At 37.2% G+C, this 14,071-nt stretch overlaps 2 protein-coding genes across 2 annotated transcripts; one reads left to right on the forward strand and one right to left on the reverse strand.

Annotated features, from left to right (window-relative positions):
* LOC18766633 lies at positions 7,625-10,088 on the forward strand. The gene is made up of 4 exons (XM_007201321.2): positions 7,625-7,785; positions 8,137-8,446; positions 8,697-8,818; positions 9,597-10,088. The coding sequence occupies exons 2-4, from the start codon at positions 8,191-8,193 to the stop codon at positions 9,759-9,761; spliced, it is 543 nt and encodes a 180-aa protein (XP_007201383.1). The 5' UTR covers positions 7,625-7,785; positions 8,137-8,190; the 3' UTR covers positions 9,762-10,088.
* LOC18767383 (ras-related protein RABC1) lies at positions 10,435-12,989 on the reverse strand. Its single transcript, XM_007200424.2, has 6 exons — positions 12,689-12,989; positions 12,525-12,593; positions 12,111-12,176; positions 11,867-11,988; positions 11,227-11,355; positions 10,435-10,837 (listed from the first exon to the last, which is right to left on the reverse strand). The coding sequence occupies exons 1-6, from the start codon at positions 12,831-12,833 to the stop codon at positions 10,727-10,729; spliced, it is 642 nt and encodes a 213-aa protein (XP_007200486.1). The 5' UTR covers positions 12,834-12,989; the 3' UTR covers positions 10,435-10,726.

The following is a 14,071-nucleotide window of genomic DNA, read 5'->3' on the forward strand; positions in this document are numbered from 1 at the left end:
TCCCCCTGATTTTGCATGCTCCAACTTGATTGCTTGCAGAGTTGTCGTAATCCGATGCCATGTACTAACTTTTGGAATGTATATTTCGGCAATGATTTAGTGAAGAGATCTGCCAGGTTATCACTTGAGCGGATTTGTCTGACTTTGATTTCTTGACTCTTCTGGAGCTCATGTGTATAGAAAAACTTTGGTGATATGTGTTTGGTCCTGTCACCCTTGATATATCCTCCTGTAATCTGAGCAATACAAGCGGCATTGTCCTCATTCAGAATTGTTGGAGTGTCTGTTATTGAGGGTAGGGCACATGTGCTTCGGATGTGATGGATTACCGATCTTAACCAAACGCATTCACGACTGGCTTCATGGAGGGCAAGTATTTCCGAGTGATTGGAAGATGTGGCCACTAATGTTTGTTTTGTTGAACGCCATGAGATCGCAGTTCCTCCACATGTAAATACATACCCAGTCTGTGATCGTCCTTGATGTGGATCAGAGAGATATCCTGCATCAGCATAACCAATAATACTCTGGGCGTTGGTCGATTCACTGGAATAGAATAACCCCATGTCTGTTGTCCCACGAAGGTATCGTAGAACATGTTTGATGCCGGTCCAGTGTCGCCTTGTTGGAGCAGAACTGTACCTTGCTAACAGATTTACTGAGAATGATATGTCTGGTCTGGTACATTGTGCGAGGTACAATAAAGCACCTATTGCACTAAGATATGGTACTTCTGGACCAAGGACCATTTCATCATTCCCTTTTGGACGATATGGGTCTTTCTTAGTGTCAAGCGATCGAACGACCATTGGAGTGCTAAGTGGATGGGCTTTATCCATGCCAAACCGTTTCAATACTTTCTCAGTATAAGTTGATTGATGCACCAAAATTCCATTAGCACTGTGCTCAATCTGCAAGCCAAGACAATATTTTGTCTTTCCAAGATCCTTCATCTCAAACTCACGTTTGAGATAATCAACAGTCTTTTGAAGCTCTGCAGAAGTTCCAATTAGATTCATGTCGTCGACATATACTGCCACTATCGCAAATCCAGACTTTGATTTCTTAATAAACACACATGGGCAAACAGGATCATTTGTGTATCCTTCCTTCAGTAAATACTTACTGAGACGATTGTACCACATTCGTCCAGATTGTTTTAGCCCATATAATGATTTTCTCAATTTAACTGAGAACATGCCCCGTGGTGTGTTTCTGGCTGCTTCAGGCAACCTGAATCCTTCTGGAACTTTCATGTATATATCTGTATCCAATTCTCCATACAAATATGCGGTAATAACATCCATGAGTCTCATTTCAAGTTTTTCTGAAACCGCCAAACTTATTAGGTAACGGAATGTAATTGTGTCCATTACTGGAGAGTACGTTTCCACATAATCAATTCCAGGCCTTTGTGAAAAACCTTGCGCAACGAGTCGCGCTTTATACCTTGAGATCTCATTTTTCTCATTGCGCTTTCTTGTAAATACCCACTTATAACCTACAGGGTTCACATTGGGTGGAGTTGGACTAATATGTCCAAAAACACTCCTTTTTTCCAAAGAATTTAATTCTGCCTGGATTGCATCCTTCCACTTGGGCCAATCTTGCCTCTGTGTACATTCATTAATAGAGCGTGGTTCAATATCATCATCTTTTATTATTTCAGCAGCCACTGAGAATGCAAATATATCATCGATGATCATCTCATTTCTACTCCACAATTCATCAGTGGACGTATAATTTATGGAGATTTCTTGACTTTCAGGTACGGTTGCCACTTTAGGGGCACTTGTCTCACCAATGACGTTTTCCTTGTCAAGAAGTACATGTCCCTCTTTAGGGGCATTTGAATTATGAATTGTGGGCTCTCTATTTATTTCATTTGGATTCATTTTGTCCATCAACTTCCTCTTTCGAGGAACTGAATCCTTTGAGCCTAGTGGTCTGCCACGTTTTAGGCGTGCAGCAGATGAACCATTTGCTGGCACATTGCTTTGTCCATTATGGACATCAATCCGTGCGGGTGCATTTGCAGCTGGGATATGATATTTTGTCACCTTTGCTGCATCATTAAATGCATCTGGCATCTGATTTGCAATACTTTGGAGGTGAACAATCCTTCTTACTTCGTTTTCGCATTGAGCAGTATGAGGATCGAGATGAGACAATGTGGATACATTCCATGATAATTCACATCGTTTTTCAGGAATGAGTTTGCCTTGTTCTTTAGACACAGATTTTTCTCCCCCTAATGGTGGGAAGATTGTCTCATCAAAATCACAATCCGCAAATCGTGCGGTAAAAATATCACCCGTCAGGGGTTCTAAGTATTTGATGATAGATGGTGAATCAAAACCAACATAAATTCCCAATCTGCGTTGAGGGCCCATCTTAGTACGTTGTGGTGGTGCAATGGGCACATATACTGTACACCCAAAAATTCTTAAATGTGAAATGTTTGGTTGATTTCCTAATACGAGTTGTATGGGAGAACATTGATTGTTGGCAACGGGCCTTAATCGCACAAGTGATGCTGCATGTAAAATGGCATATCCCCAAGCAGAAACTGGCAACTTTGTTTTCATTAGCAAAGTGCGTGCTATCAATTGAAGGCGTTTAATTAAAGCTTCTGCCAAGCCATTTTGAGTATGCACATGGGGAACAGGATGTTCAATATCTATGCCTAGTGACATGCAGTAGTCATCAAAAGTCTGAGATGTAAATTCACCAGCATTATCGAGTCTGATTGACTTAATGGGATAATCTGGGAATTGAGCTCGTAATTTAATTATCTGAGCCAAAAGCCTAGCAAATGCCATGTTCCGAGTAGATAAAAGACAAACATGTGACCATCGGGTAGATGCGTCCACCAAGACCATAAAGTACCGAAATGGTCCACATGGGGGGTGAATAGGTCCACAAATGTCCCCTTGAATTCTTTGCAAAAATGATGGAGACTCAACATCAACCTTTGGTTGTGATGGTCTGATCACCAACTTCCCTTGTGAACAAGCTTGGCAAAAGATGTCACTTGATAACATAATGTGTTTAGTTAATAAGGGATGTCCTTTAGAGTTGGTGATGATCCTGCGCATCATGGTGGATCCAGGATGACCCAACCTGTCATGCCAAAGCTTAAAAGCATTTGAGCCAGTGGACTCTTGGTCCATGACACTATGTGCCTCAATTGTCCGTATGGTTGTGTAATACAACCCTGATGAGAGCTCACAAAGCTTCTCCAGTATACGCTTTTGGGTATCACTGGAGGTAATACAAAGATATTCCATGTTTTCCTCTATCTTTGTTTCAACATGGTAGCCATTCAAACGTATATCTTTGAAACTCAACAGATTCCTTCTGGAGTTAGATGAATACAAAGCATCTGGAATGGACAGTATTGTTCCATTTGGTAACATAATTTGGGCTCTTCCTGAACCTTCAATCAGATTTGCAGGACCTGATATGGTTGTTACCTTTGCTTTTGTAAGCATTAATTTTGAGAAATACTTCCGATCTTGAAGGATCGTATGAGTAGTTGCGCTGTCTGCGAGACAAATATCTCTGCTATAGCCTTTGTTTTGAGGGCATCCATAATTTACATCCATGCCACCAAATAAGTAAAATAAGCTGGGATCAAAAAGAAGACAACATTACAACTTTTATTGGATTGAAATTTAAACAACACTTCAGCTAATACAAATAGTACATTAAGGGATTTAATCTAATTCGGACTCATAACCTTCATTCCCTCTTTTAGTAACAAAATCAGAAACATCTAGATGCGTCTTGTTTTGCTGACGTGATATTTCTGATGAGCCATCTGTGGCTGGCGGAGCATGATCAATGTAATTTATCTCCACTTTCCTGTTCTTAAGTGAAGCTTGATAGAGATCCGCCAAATGCCTGGGCGTACGACAAGTGCGCACCCAATGTCCCTTTGCTCCACATCTGTGGCAAGGGCTTTCAACATTTCTAGGCACATGACTCATCTGTGCCTTTCCCTTATTACGGGATGCATATTTGCCATTCGTGGATGGACCACTCCTTGGTCCTAAACCCTCTAAACGAGCACCATGATTTTTTCTACTTCCTTGCCAGTGGCCACGCTTGCCCCATCGCCCACGTTTATGGATATTACCACGAGATGAAGTGGCATTCACTTCCTGAGATGCAGCATTTATTTCAGGAAGTGGTGCTGAGCCCGTTGGGCGAGATTGGTGATTCTTTAATAAGAGCTCATTATTCTGCTCAGCTAACAAGAGGCAAGATACAAGTTCCGAGTATCTCTTGAAACCGCTATGTCTGTATTGCTGTTGAAGGAGGACATTTGAAGCATGAAAAGTGCTCAGAGTTTTTTCGAGCATATCCTCCTCAGATATATTTTCCCCACATAGCCTCATTAATGAGGTAATTCTATGTATAGCAGAGTTATACTCGGACACTGACTTGTAATCTTGAAATCTCAAGTGGGTCCATTCGTATCTAGCTCTTGGGAGAGTCATCGTCTTCTGGTGATCGTATCTTTCACCTAGAGCTTTCCACAGAACCAACGGTTCATCAACCACCACATATTCGCTTTTCAGCGCTTCATGGATGTGGCGGCGAAGAAAGATCATGGCCTTCGCATTCTCTTCAGGCGAAGCATCATTCTCATCTACAATTGTTTGTCCGAGGCCATTGGCTCGTAGATGAATTTTGGCATCCAGGACCCATGATAAAAAGTTGTCCCCGGAAAGGTCCAAGGCAGCAAACTCCAGTTTTACCAAATTTGCCATCTGAAACTTTAGGCTCGAGATCTGGAACATTAAGCCACTTATTAATAGGAATTTCATTATTCAGGTATATTAATTGATGATAAAGTGTCATGAATTTGCTGTCCAAAATTTTAGGTTCGAGATCTGAGATATTAAGCCACTTATTAATAGGAATTTCATTATTCAGGTATATTAATTGATGATAAAAATAAAATCATGAATTAAATTGCTTGCTGTATGGACGTTAATTCCGCACCATACCTTAAATGTGCGGTAAAGTAAGTGTGCTTGTATGGGCACTAATTCTGCTCCATACATTTAAATAAAAGCAAAGGCGTGGACGATAAACCCGCACCACCCTTTAAAATAAATGTAAATGTGCGGTAAAATAAATTCATAAAGTAAAGTGTTAGTATTAGTAACGGTCTCCCACTGATAATATGTTTAGTATTACCAAGGGTCCATTTTTGTTAATGGTTAGTAATTACATAAAGTAAAGTGTTAGTATTAGTAACGGTCTCCCACTGATAATATGTTTAGTATTACCAAGGGTCCATTTTTGTTAATGGTTAGTAATTACATAAAGTAAAGTGTTAGCATTAGTAACGGTCTCCCACTGATAATATGTTTAGTATTACCAAGGGTCCATTTTTGTTAATGGTTAATAATTACATAAAGTAAAGTGTTAGTTGAAAAATTTCAGAAATAAAAGGAGAGACTATCGTGCTGATAACGTGTTATAAAAATAACCTGGGATATGTGCGATAATTCTGAGCTGCACGTAAAGTAGATGAGACACAGCATTTAACGAGGTTCGGCTATGCCTACGTCCTCGGAGAGCAGCAGCAGTAACTTTTCCACTATGTAAAAGGATAGAGCTACAAGTTTAGTGTTTACAATATATGTGGCTCACTGAATTTTCTCTCTAGGAGAATTTCTCTCTGCTCTCTCTTTCCTCTTTCTTCCTTCTCTTCCTTTCTTCTTCTCCTTCTTCTTTTCTTATTTATAGGCTGAAATAATCACTATTAATCACTATTCATCACTGTTCACCCGTGACAGACAAACTCTATCAAAGCCGCCAAATGAACAGTAATGAACAGTAATGAACAGTATCAAAGCCGTCAAATGAACAGTGATGAACAGTAATGTACAGTAATGAACAGTATGTGTGGGCTCCATTTCAAGACTTTTATAACAATATTTCATTTCATATAACTATTAGTTTTAGAAATTGTGCAAATGCATGTTTTGGAAAATGAAAACCCTATAAAAATGATATAACTTTATACTATAATAGTGGTTTTGTTTTCACTTCTCTCCTCATTTTAGCTCAAATAAAATCAAACAGCTTAACAATTAATTAATTTAATTGTAATTTAAAAGTGAAATCAATTCAAACCGAACCGCATGCCTAAATGAAATGTGCCCTAAATATTTTTTTTTTCCCCCTTGATAAAGAGAATTCCAACTTTATATGTCTTACAAAATTTTCGTGCCAAGTTTAAAGGTGATTGACATAGTGATTAATTATTGTGATAATCTTGGCGCCCCCTTTTTATAGGTGTGAGTAGGGGTGGTTGCGGTTCGGTAACCGCGAATTTTTACTCAAACCGCAAACCGACCGACTATTTGCGGTTTGGTGATTTTTGAAACCGCAAACCGACCGCGTTTTGCGGTTTACCGCATTGCGGTAAACCGCAAAAATGCGGTCGGTTACCGCGAATTTGCGGTTTAAAACCGCAAATTCTCAAGCATTCACAAAAATATAAATTTACAACCTAAATAAATAAATACACAACCTCAATTTCTCAAGCATATATAAATTCACAATCGATTCCAATTCTCAAGCATTCACAACCTAAGAAAATTAAAGTTACAATTCCAAATATTCCAATTAAAGTTAAACTTCTCAAGCATTCTAATTCCAAATCCTTTAAATTTACAAACCAAAAGCAAAATGAATTAAAGTTACAACCAAAAAGAAAATTCCAATTCACAGTTAATTAAAGTTACAAACTAAAAGGAAAAATGCAATACACCAATGTTACAAACTCAAGTGTTAGTGGTGAGTGGATTTGAAGAACCCCTTTGTGTTGTTTGAGCACCAATGCTATTTACAAATAAAACAACATAGTTTAGTACATTTTATTATAAGAAGAAGCATAAATAACATTAGCATAAATAAACTAATTACTTACAAGTTGTCATATCTTCCATTTCCTTGTAGAATTCAACCTCATCATCTGTTGGTTCCTTGTAAAAGGAAAATTCGTCCGCTCTAAGCCAATCACTAGTACACACTAATGCCTCTACCATTTTAGGATGCAAAGAGCTTCTAAAAGGATCCACAATCCTCTTGCCTAGGCTAAAAGCATTTTCACTAGCAACCGTAGAACTTGGAATTGCAAAGATATCCTTGGGAACTTGTGAAAGAATAGGATATCTTGTTTGGTTCCCTTTCCACCAATTCAAGAGAAGAGAAGGGTTTACAATTTTACTTAATTATTCATAGAATATAGCCGTGCGGCTATACTTTGCGGTTTGCGGTAACCGCAAATTTTGAAAATCAAATACCGCAACCGCAACCGTAAATGCGGTTCGATTCTTAATACCGCGATTGCGGTTCGGTTTACCGCGATTGCGGTTTTATTGCGGTAAAATATCGGTTGGTTTTTGCGGTTTTTCGGTTTTTCGGTTTAAAATGCCACCCCTAGGTGTGAGTGGTAGTAGAGGTGTGTGGAATGTGAGATTTTTAGTGCCAAAATCATCACCTTTGTATATGCAACCGAACCAGATTTAATTCCTCGGACCAGAAAGAATCCGAATTTAATCCAGCCCACTACATTTTAGCCCAGTCCGCAAAATGGTCGACCGGATCCATTGGGGCCCAAATTTTGCTCTGCTCGGCTTCATCTCTCCGTTCTCTCTCTCGCTCTTAGCCATTTCGCTCTCTCAACGTACCCAACACTGGCTGCGGGAAAGCGAACGCAATAGCTTTAAACACACAGAGAGTTTCACGTTCTTGCAGGTAATGGAATCTTTCCGTTTTTGCAAACATTATTGCTGGAAGTGTAGAAATTCAGCTTAAATTAATAGTTTTTAAAAAAAAAAAAAATTTATTTCATCTGGGTTTGTGTATTGTTGTGTGAGTTTTTCAATTTGATTCACTTGGCATGTGCTTTAACAGGAAATTTTTTATTTTCACTACTGAATGTATGAATGTATGAACAAAATCATACTGGGTTCTTGATTTATGGGTATTTGAATTATCATGGCATTGACGTAATATCGGGTGGCTTTTGATTCATATGTGATTTCTAGTAGGTCATAAGTTGAGGGTTTTTGTTTAAACTTGCTAAAATGAATAACTTGATTTCAGATAATTAAAAATAATCATCACTGCTTCATCAACACTTGAAATCAAACAAAAGAGATGGTATTTGGAGCCCTAAGGTCCATTGTGCGGCCTTTATCCCGGACCCTAATATCCCGCACCTCGACATGCTCCTTAACCTCATTTGCTGCCAGTTCTGTGTGCCCAAAACCTGAGACCCGCTTCCTTTCTGGTGGCCAAGCTCCGTGGTCTTTTCTGATTTCGAATCATTTCCACAGCTTGACAGATACTCGTTTCCCAAAGCGGCGACCCAGCCTCAAGTCTCGTCGAAAAAGGGCCAGCATAAGACCTCCAGGTAGCTTCTTCATCCTAAACCTGACTCTCCTAATTTGAGGTGAACTCTTATTAACTAATTACCTCTTGGATATGATTGCACTGTTGGAAATTTCATGTTTGGTTTCTGTGGAAAGAAAAAACAGAGTCTTAACCGTCAAGTGCTACTAATGCTTAATTTATTGATTTACATTTAGGATTTGGGGAAATAGTTTAGTTAGAGATTTGGTTTCAATAAAAAATTCATGATATTCATTATTATTTGAATGCAGGACCGTATGCTGGGATTCAGTGTGCTCCTGGTGAACCGATAGTTCCTAGTAGACCCAATGAAGGAAGTGTGAAGAGGAGGAATGAGAAGAAGCGCATGAGGCTGCGCCGCGCATTTATATTGGTGTGTATTTCGTGAACTCTTTTATTCGTCTCTCTATTATGTTTCTGTTGTCTGTAATGGTTTAGATATACTAGGGTGTTTTACGAAAATAGAAATCTAAGTACATTGTCATGAAGATAACTGGGAACTTAGTCTTATCTTCTTTGTTTGGGAATTTTATTTTATTTTATTATTTTATATTTCAGTTACAAACTGTGTCATGTCTTACTCAGAAAATGCTCAGTTTTCCTGTTAAAGCTTACCATAGAGAGGACTTTGTTTGTTTCACTATAATAATTCAGAAATTGCTCGTTCTTTACAATCTATTTAGATGGGGTAGTTGGATGAGGAATCCTTGATACAGTAGAATGAATTGGGCAATTCAACGCTATAAAAATCAGTAACACATACTTGAATTATATTCAGTGATGCAAATATTCATATATTTGAGATGATTTTGCTTGAAAAAATAAATCAAAATTGTCCAAATCTCCTGTCCCTTTGTCTTGGATGATACAGTTCTCTAGCTGGTCTTATAATTTATTTTCGGTTAGCTGGTTACTTGGTTTGCATAGATTATAACGGTAGTGAATATAGGATATTGTGCCAAGGCATATGCAATAGTCTTACACGGTTTGGAATCGTTTTGGCCTGGAACAATCCTTAGGTTGGGATGGAATTTAATTCCTCCTCCTGCTTGCCTAAAATACAATTTTTTAATTTGAACTTCAGTCCTTATTGAAATCCCTTTTGTAGATATGCTTTTCCTCTAATATGGACTACTTTCGAGGTTGTGCAGTCAGAAAAGAAGAAAAGAAAGGCTCTAGTGCAGGAGGCTAAAAGGAAGAAGAATATAAAGAGAATTGAGAACAAAATGGCTGCTGTGGCAAGGGAAAGAGCATGGGCTGAGAGACTGACTGAGCTGCAGCGACTGGAGGAAGAGAAGCGAAAGTCCATGGCTTGATGACTAGATAACATTATGGTGGAACCTTGTTTGCAGATTGTAATGCTTCTGTTAGCTCTCTTTTACCATTGAACATTCAACCTAGTTTCTTCAGGCTCGTTGGTTCCATTTTATCTGTTTGTTCGGTTTATGGCGTTTTGCTTTCTCCAATCATACAGAGGATGGCCATTTGGCGAATAGTTTTGTTGTAGTCTTGTAAACTTGGTTTTGAATTCTAGCTTGCAAGGTTGAGAAAGTAGAGAAGGCATTGCGCCACCATATAAGTAACTACTGGTTTTCATTAGGTCTTATTTTTTTGATGAGATACGGATGCAGTTTCCTTCACCCTATCGTTTGTTGTTTTCTGATTTCGATATCATATTACTGATGCATCACGCCGACCAAATATAACAGCGGGTCCTGAGTAATTGTCCTCAAACAACAAATTGTTGGTTTACAAGCCACTTCCGTGGCATGGATACGTGTAATAACTTGGTCTACAATTTCACTTTAAAGAGCAGTTTGCTGCTCTTTACGAATATAACATTGCATGTCTCCGATGGATCGGTGTATCAAATTATCAGTTGATATTACCATACGGCGCAGGTAAAACTCACTCACTTTCCAGGCTGCTATGCTATGTACAAAATGTAGTTGATCACATTTAAAATAGGAGAATCAGGAATCATTACTATAACCCAGAAGTACTTGTTCGATCAAGCTTCACATTCAAATTCAGAAAGAGGTAACTGAAACAAATAAGGAAAAGAAGAAGACAACAATCGGAAACCCTGAAATCTCAGCTCTGGAAATTATAAATATATAATTGTCGGGTTAAATCACACCAAATATCACCCCAAATATCACCGTATCACAGTTCCGTTAAATTTGATGATGATACACGAGAATTTCGAATCAGCCTTGGTAAAAAGAAGACAAATGGGTAATATGCCAACATATGTTGAAATCTCAAAATCCAATCACCACTAGCAACAGCCACTTGTTGATGCAGCATCAGATTCAGCAGGTTTTTGTTTGAAAATGTTCTTTTTCACACCTGCTGAGCCCTCGGTCAGGAGACTTGGTGTTTCCAATATCTGCATCAAATGGTACAATAACATCATCACAGATTCACAAGAGAAAACATCCAACTAAACCAAAAAGATAAGTTGGCCTGCCAGATTATCATAATGCAATCATCAAACATCCAAGTTGACATTGATCTACGAATAGTAACTTTAATATGAAAAATGTCTTGTAAATACAAACCAACTTCAACACTATCAAAGCCATTAAGAGAAATGAAGCATTATGAAATTATGGTGACAACAATCATTTCCAAAGTACCCAGTGCCCATAAATTGTGGTAGCAAATCTAGAAAACAAACCATTATCTGAACCAGTACCATCCCAGAGAACCCATATAGAAGACATCTCATAATCATAAGTAATTTAGAAAAAAGAGGGAAGCCACCATTTTGCATACCTTTAAGACAAGCTCCTCAAAGCATTGCTCAACATTTACTCGAGCTTTTGCACTACACTCAAGGAAAAGGCATCCATACTCCCTTGCAAAGTCCATCCCCTCTTTTTTACTGACAGTCCTTTCACTTTCCTGGGGGGAAAAAAAAAGATAACCTGAACATGGATTCTTGATGATGAATACATGAATAAACTTGAACACGGATTGTTGATGATGAAAACATGAATAAAACTTGTCTTTGTCTTAGCAATGATCGCAAGCTTGAATTAGATTGCTTTTAGTTTCTATTTATCAGAATTACAACTCAGGAAATAATTACACTTAGTTATTTATATAGCTATGGTTAGGCTTTTAATTGTCATATTGGCTATACAAATAATTGCAATAGATTTGGGGACCTCTGGCAGATTGATTAGAAAATGAAAAGGTCAAGATCGAGGAAATCCTACTTTTCCCTTCTTTTCTAATGATTCAAGACTTCTAAGTGTCTAATGAGTGCGCGAGAGAGAATGGATAACTTCTAAACCAAATCAACGCCAACTATCCGATCCAAAAAATAAAATATACAACACCAACTAGGCCCTAGAACCTTGGTGCAATACTTAATGAAATAATCAACAACTGAAAGTGAGAGAGTACATACCTTATCGACTTTGTTTCCAACAAGCATCTTGATGCAATCTTGATTTGTGGAGTACAGGTCAATTTCTTTAGCCCATATATCAGACAAATTCGTAAATGTTTCTCTTCGCGTCACATCATACACTGCACCAGATCAATAAATAAGTACAAAGTCCCATAGATTCTCAAACAACAGCTAACCTATAAACAATATAGTTAACAAGAGAAAAATGTGTGCTGGATAAACACGAAAGAGACAAACATACCCAATATTATCCCTTGAGCTCCTCTGTAATATGAACTAGTAAGAGTTCTAAACCTTTCCTGTCCAGCTGCATTATGAACAATACTTTTTATGTCAGTGAATTTGTGTGAAACTTGCAAACAATATCAAATTGAAAAACTTCTGCACCATCAAACCTAGTAATCCATTTTCTGATGACAAATAAGTAATCATATACAAGGAAACACCAAATACCAAAAAATCGAAAGGTTGTAGAAACCATATAACCACCAAAATAGTAAGAACTGATCATCCACTTGGAAAATGTGTTGAGTAATCTAAAAAATGGTATATGATCAAGCAATTCATAATTTTAATTGAAGAACTTCACAATGTTGCACAATAAACTTAATCTCCATACAAAGGTGAAAAAGTACTATATAACACAACTCATTACCTGTGTCCCAAATTGCAAGCTTCAACTTTTTACCACCAAGAGTAACATGTTTTATCTTAAAATCCACACCTACAAAAAGAAAATATAAAAAGCAAAATTACAAAAAGAAAAAAAAAATACAAATAATAGTTTTAAAAAACAAAATTTAAGGAAGGATAAGTCACCAATAGTAGGAGAGAGATCCTCAAAGGTATCGGAAGTGAAACTCAAGAGAAGGGTGCTCTTTCCAACCCCAGAATCCCCAATCAGCAACAGCTTGAACAAGTATTCGAAGTCCGCTTCACGAGACGACGTCGTTGCCGACTCCATCAAAATCAAATTCGAAAACGAAAACCCTACAAATCGTACAACGATTGGCCTGACCGAAGCTCTTTGGAAAAGAAAGTAAAGGAGGAGTAGTTGTTGCAGAGAAGAAGAAAAAGAAAGAAGGCTCTGAAGTCTTCTTAGAAGAAAGAAAGTGTGATTGATTATTCGGTGGATTAAGGCATTTATACTGCTACCGACATTACCAGCCGTTGGATCACCACGTGGCGTGACATTGACGCAACGTGGTAGCTTCTTCTTTCCGTAACGTGTTTGATTGAATGAAATTTCATATGCCCTGCTGTAACTCTGTATCGCTTTAAAATAAACGGAGGGAAATTTTGTCGACAGGGTCGCTTTCTATTGAGGGATAATATTATACTAAATTTACACACATTACACGGATGCTATCATTTAAATTCAGAAATTTGTTTAAAAGAGTAAATACTTTATACCACTGCACTAGTAAGTCCTTTGCAAAAAAACAAAAAAAAAAGTAAGATAAATTCAGGCCAAAAGAAAGTAGAATAAATTTTAAATTTTTTTTTTTAATAACATACAAGGGAGTGTAAATAAACAAGAAAAGTGAGAATGTACAATTTCTAATAAAGAGATTATAAATAGATAAAAAAATTAGTGAGAAAATCAACTCCTTTAAAAATGCAATAATAGACTTGAAAATATAAATATTATATTTCATAAAATTAGGAAATAAATTGTACAAAGTAAATAATGGTGTTCTATGAAAAATGTGTGGCATAATGTTTAGCCCCTCAAGTTGACAATAATTGCGATTTCAAACTAAAATAATATTTTATTCATAAAAACTCAAATATTATATTTTTGAACTGACATTCTGTATTACTGCGAATCTTACGGAATGATGGTTGAAGGATTGACATTGCACCTTATACAAAGTAATTATAGAATACTAAGGTAGTACGACAATGTGGTATATATATATATATATAATATATATATATATATATGAAGTCGAGTAACACTGCAACGTTTTAAACATGAGGTTTTAAATTGCAATTGGTGTCAAACTTGAGTGACTAAAATAAAATATAACATTTTTTATGGGGTGTTGATTTTTTCACTCCATTTTTTGTCCTCGTACCCTCCCTTTAAATAATAATAATAATAATAATTTTTACTATAACATACAATTTCCAATAAGAGAATATAAGTGGACAAAATATGAGTGAAAACATACAATTTCCAACAAAGAGAGTGTAAGT

Source organism: Prunus persica, chromosome G8, assembly GCF_000346465.2.
Source record: "Prunus persica cultivar Lovell chromosome G8, Prunus_persica_NCBIv2, whole genome shotgun sequence".
Lineage (NCBI taxonomy): Eukaryota > Viridiplantae > Streptophyta > Magnoliopsida > Rosales > Rosaceae > Prunus > Prunus persica.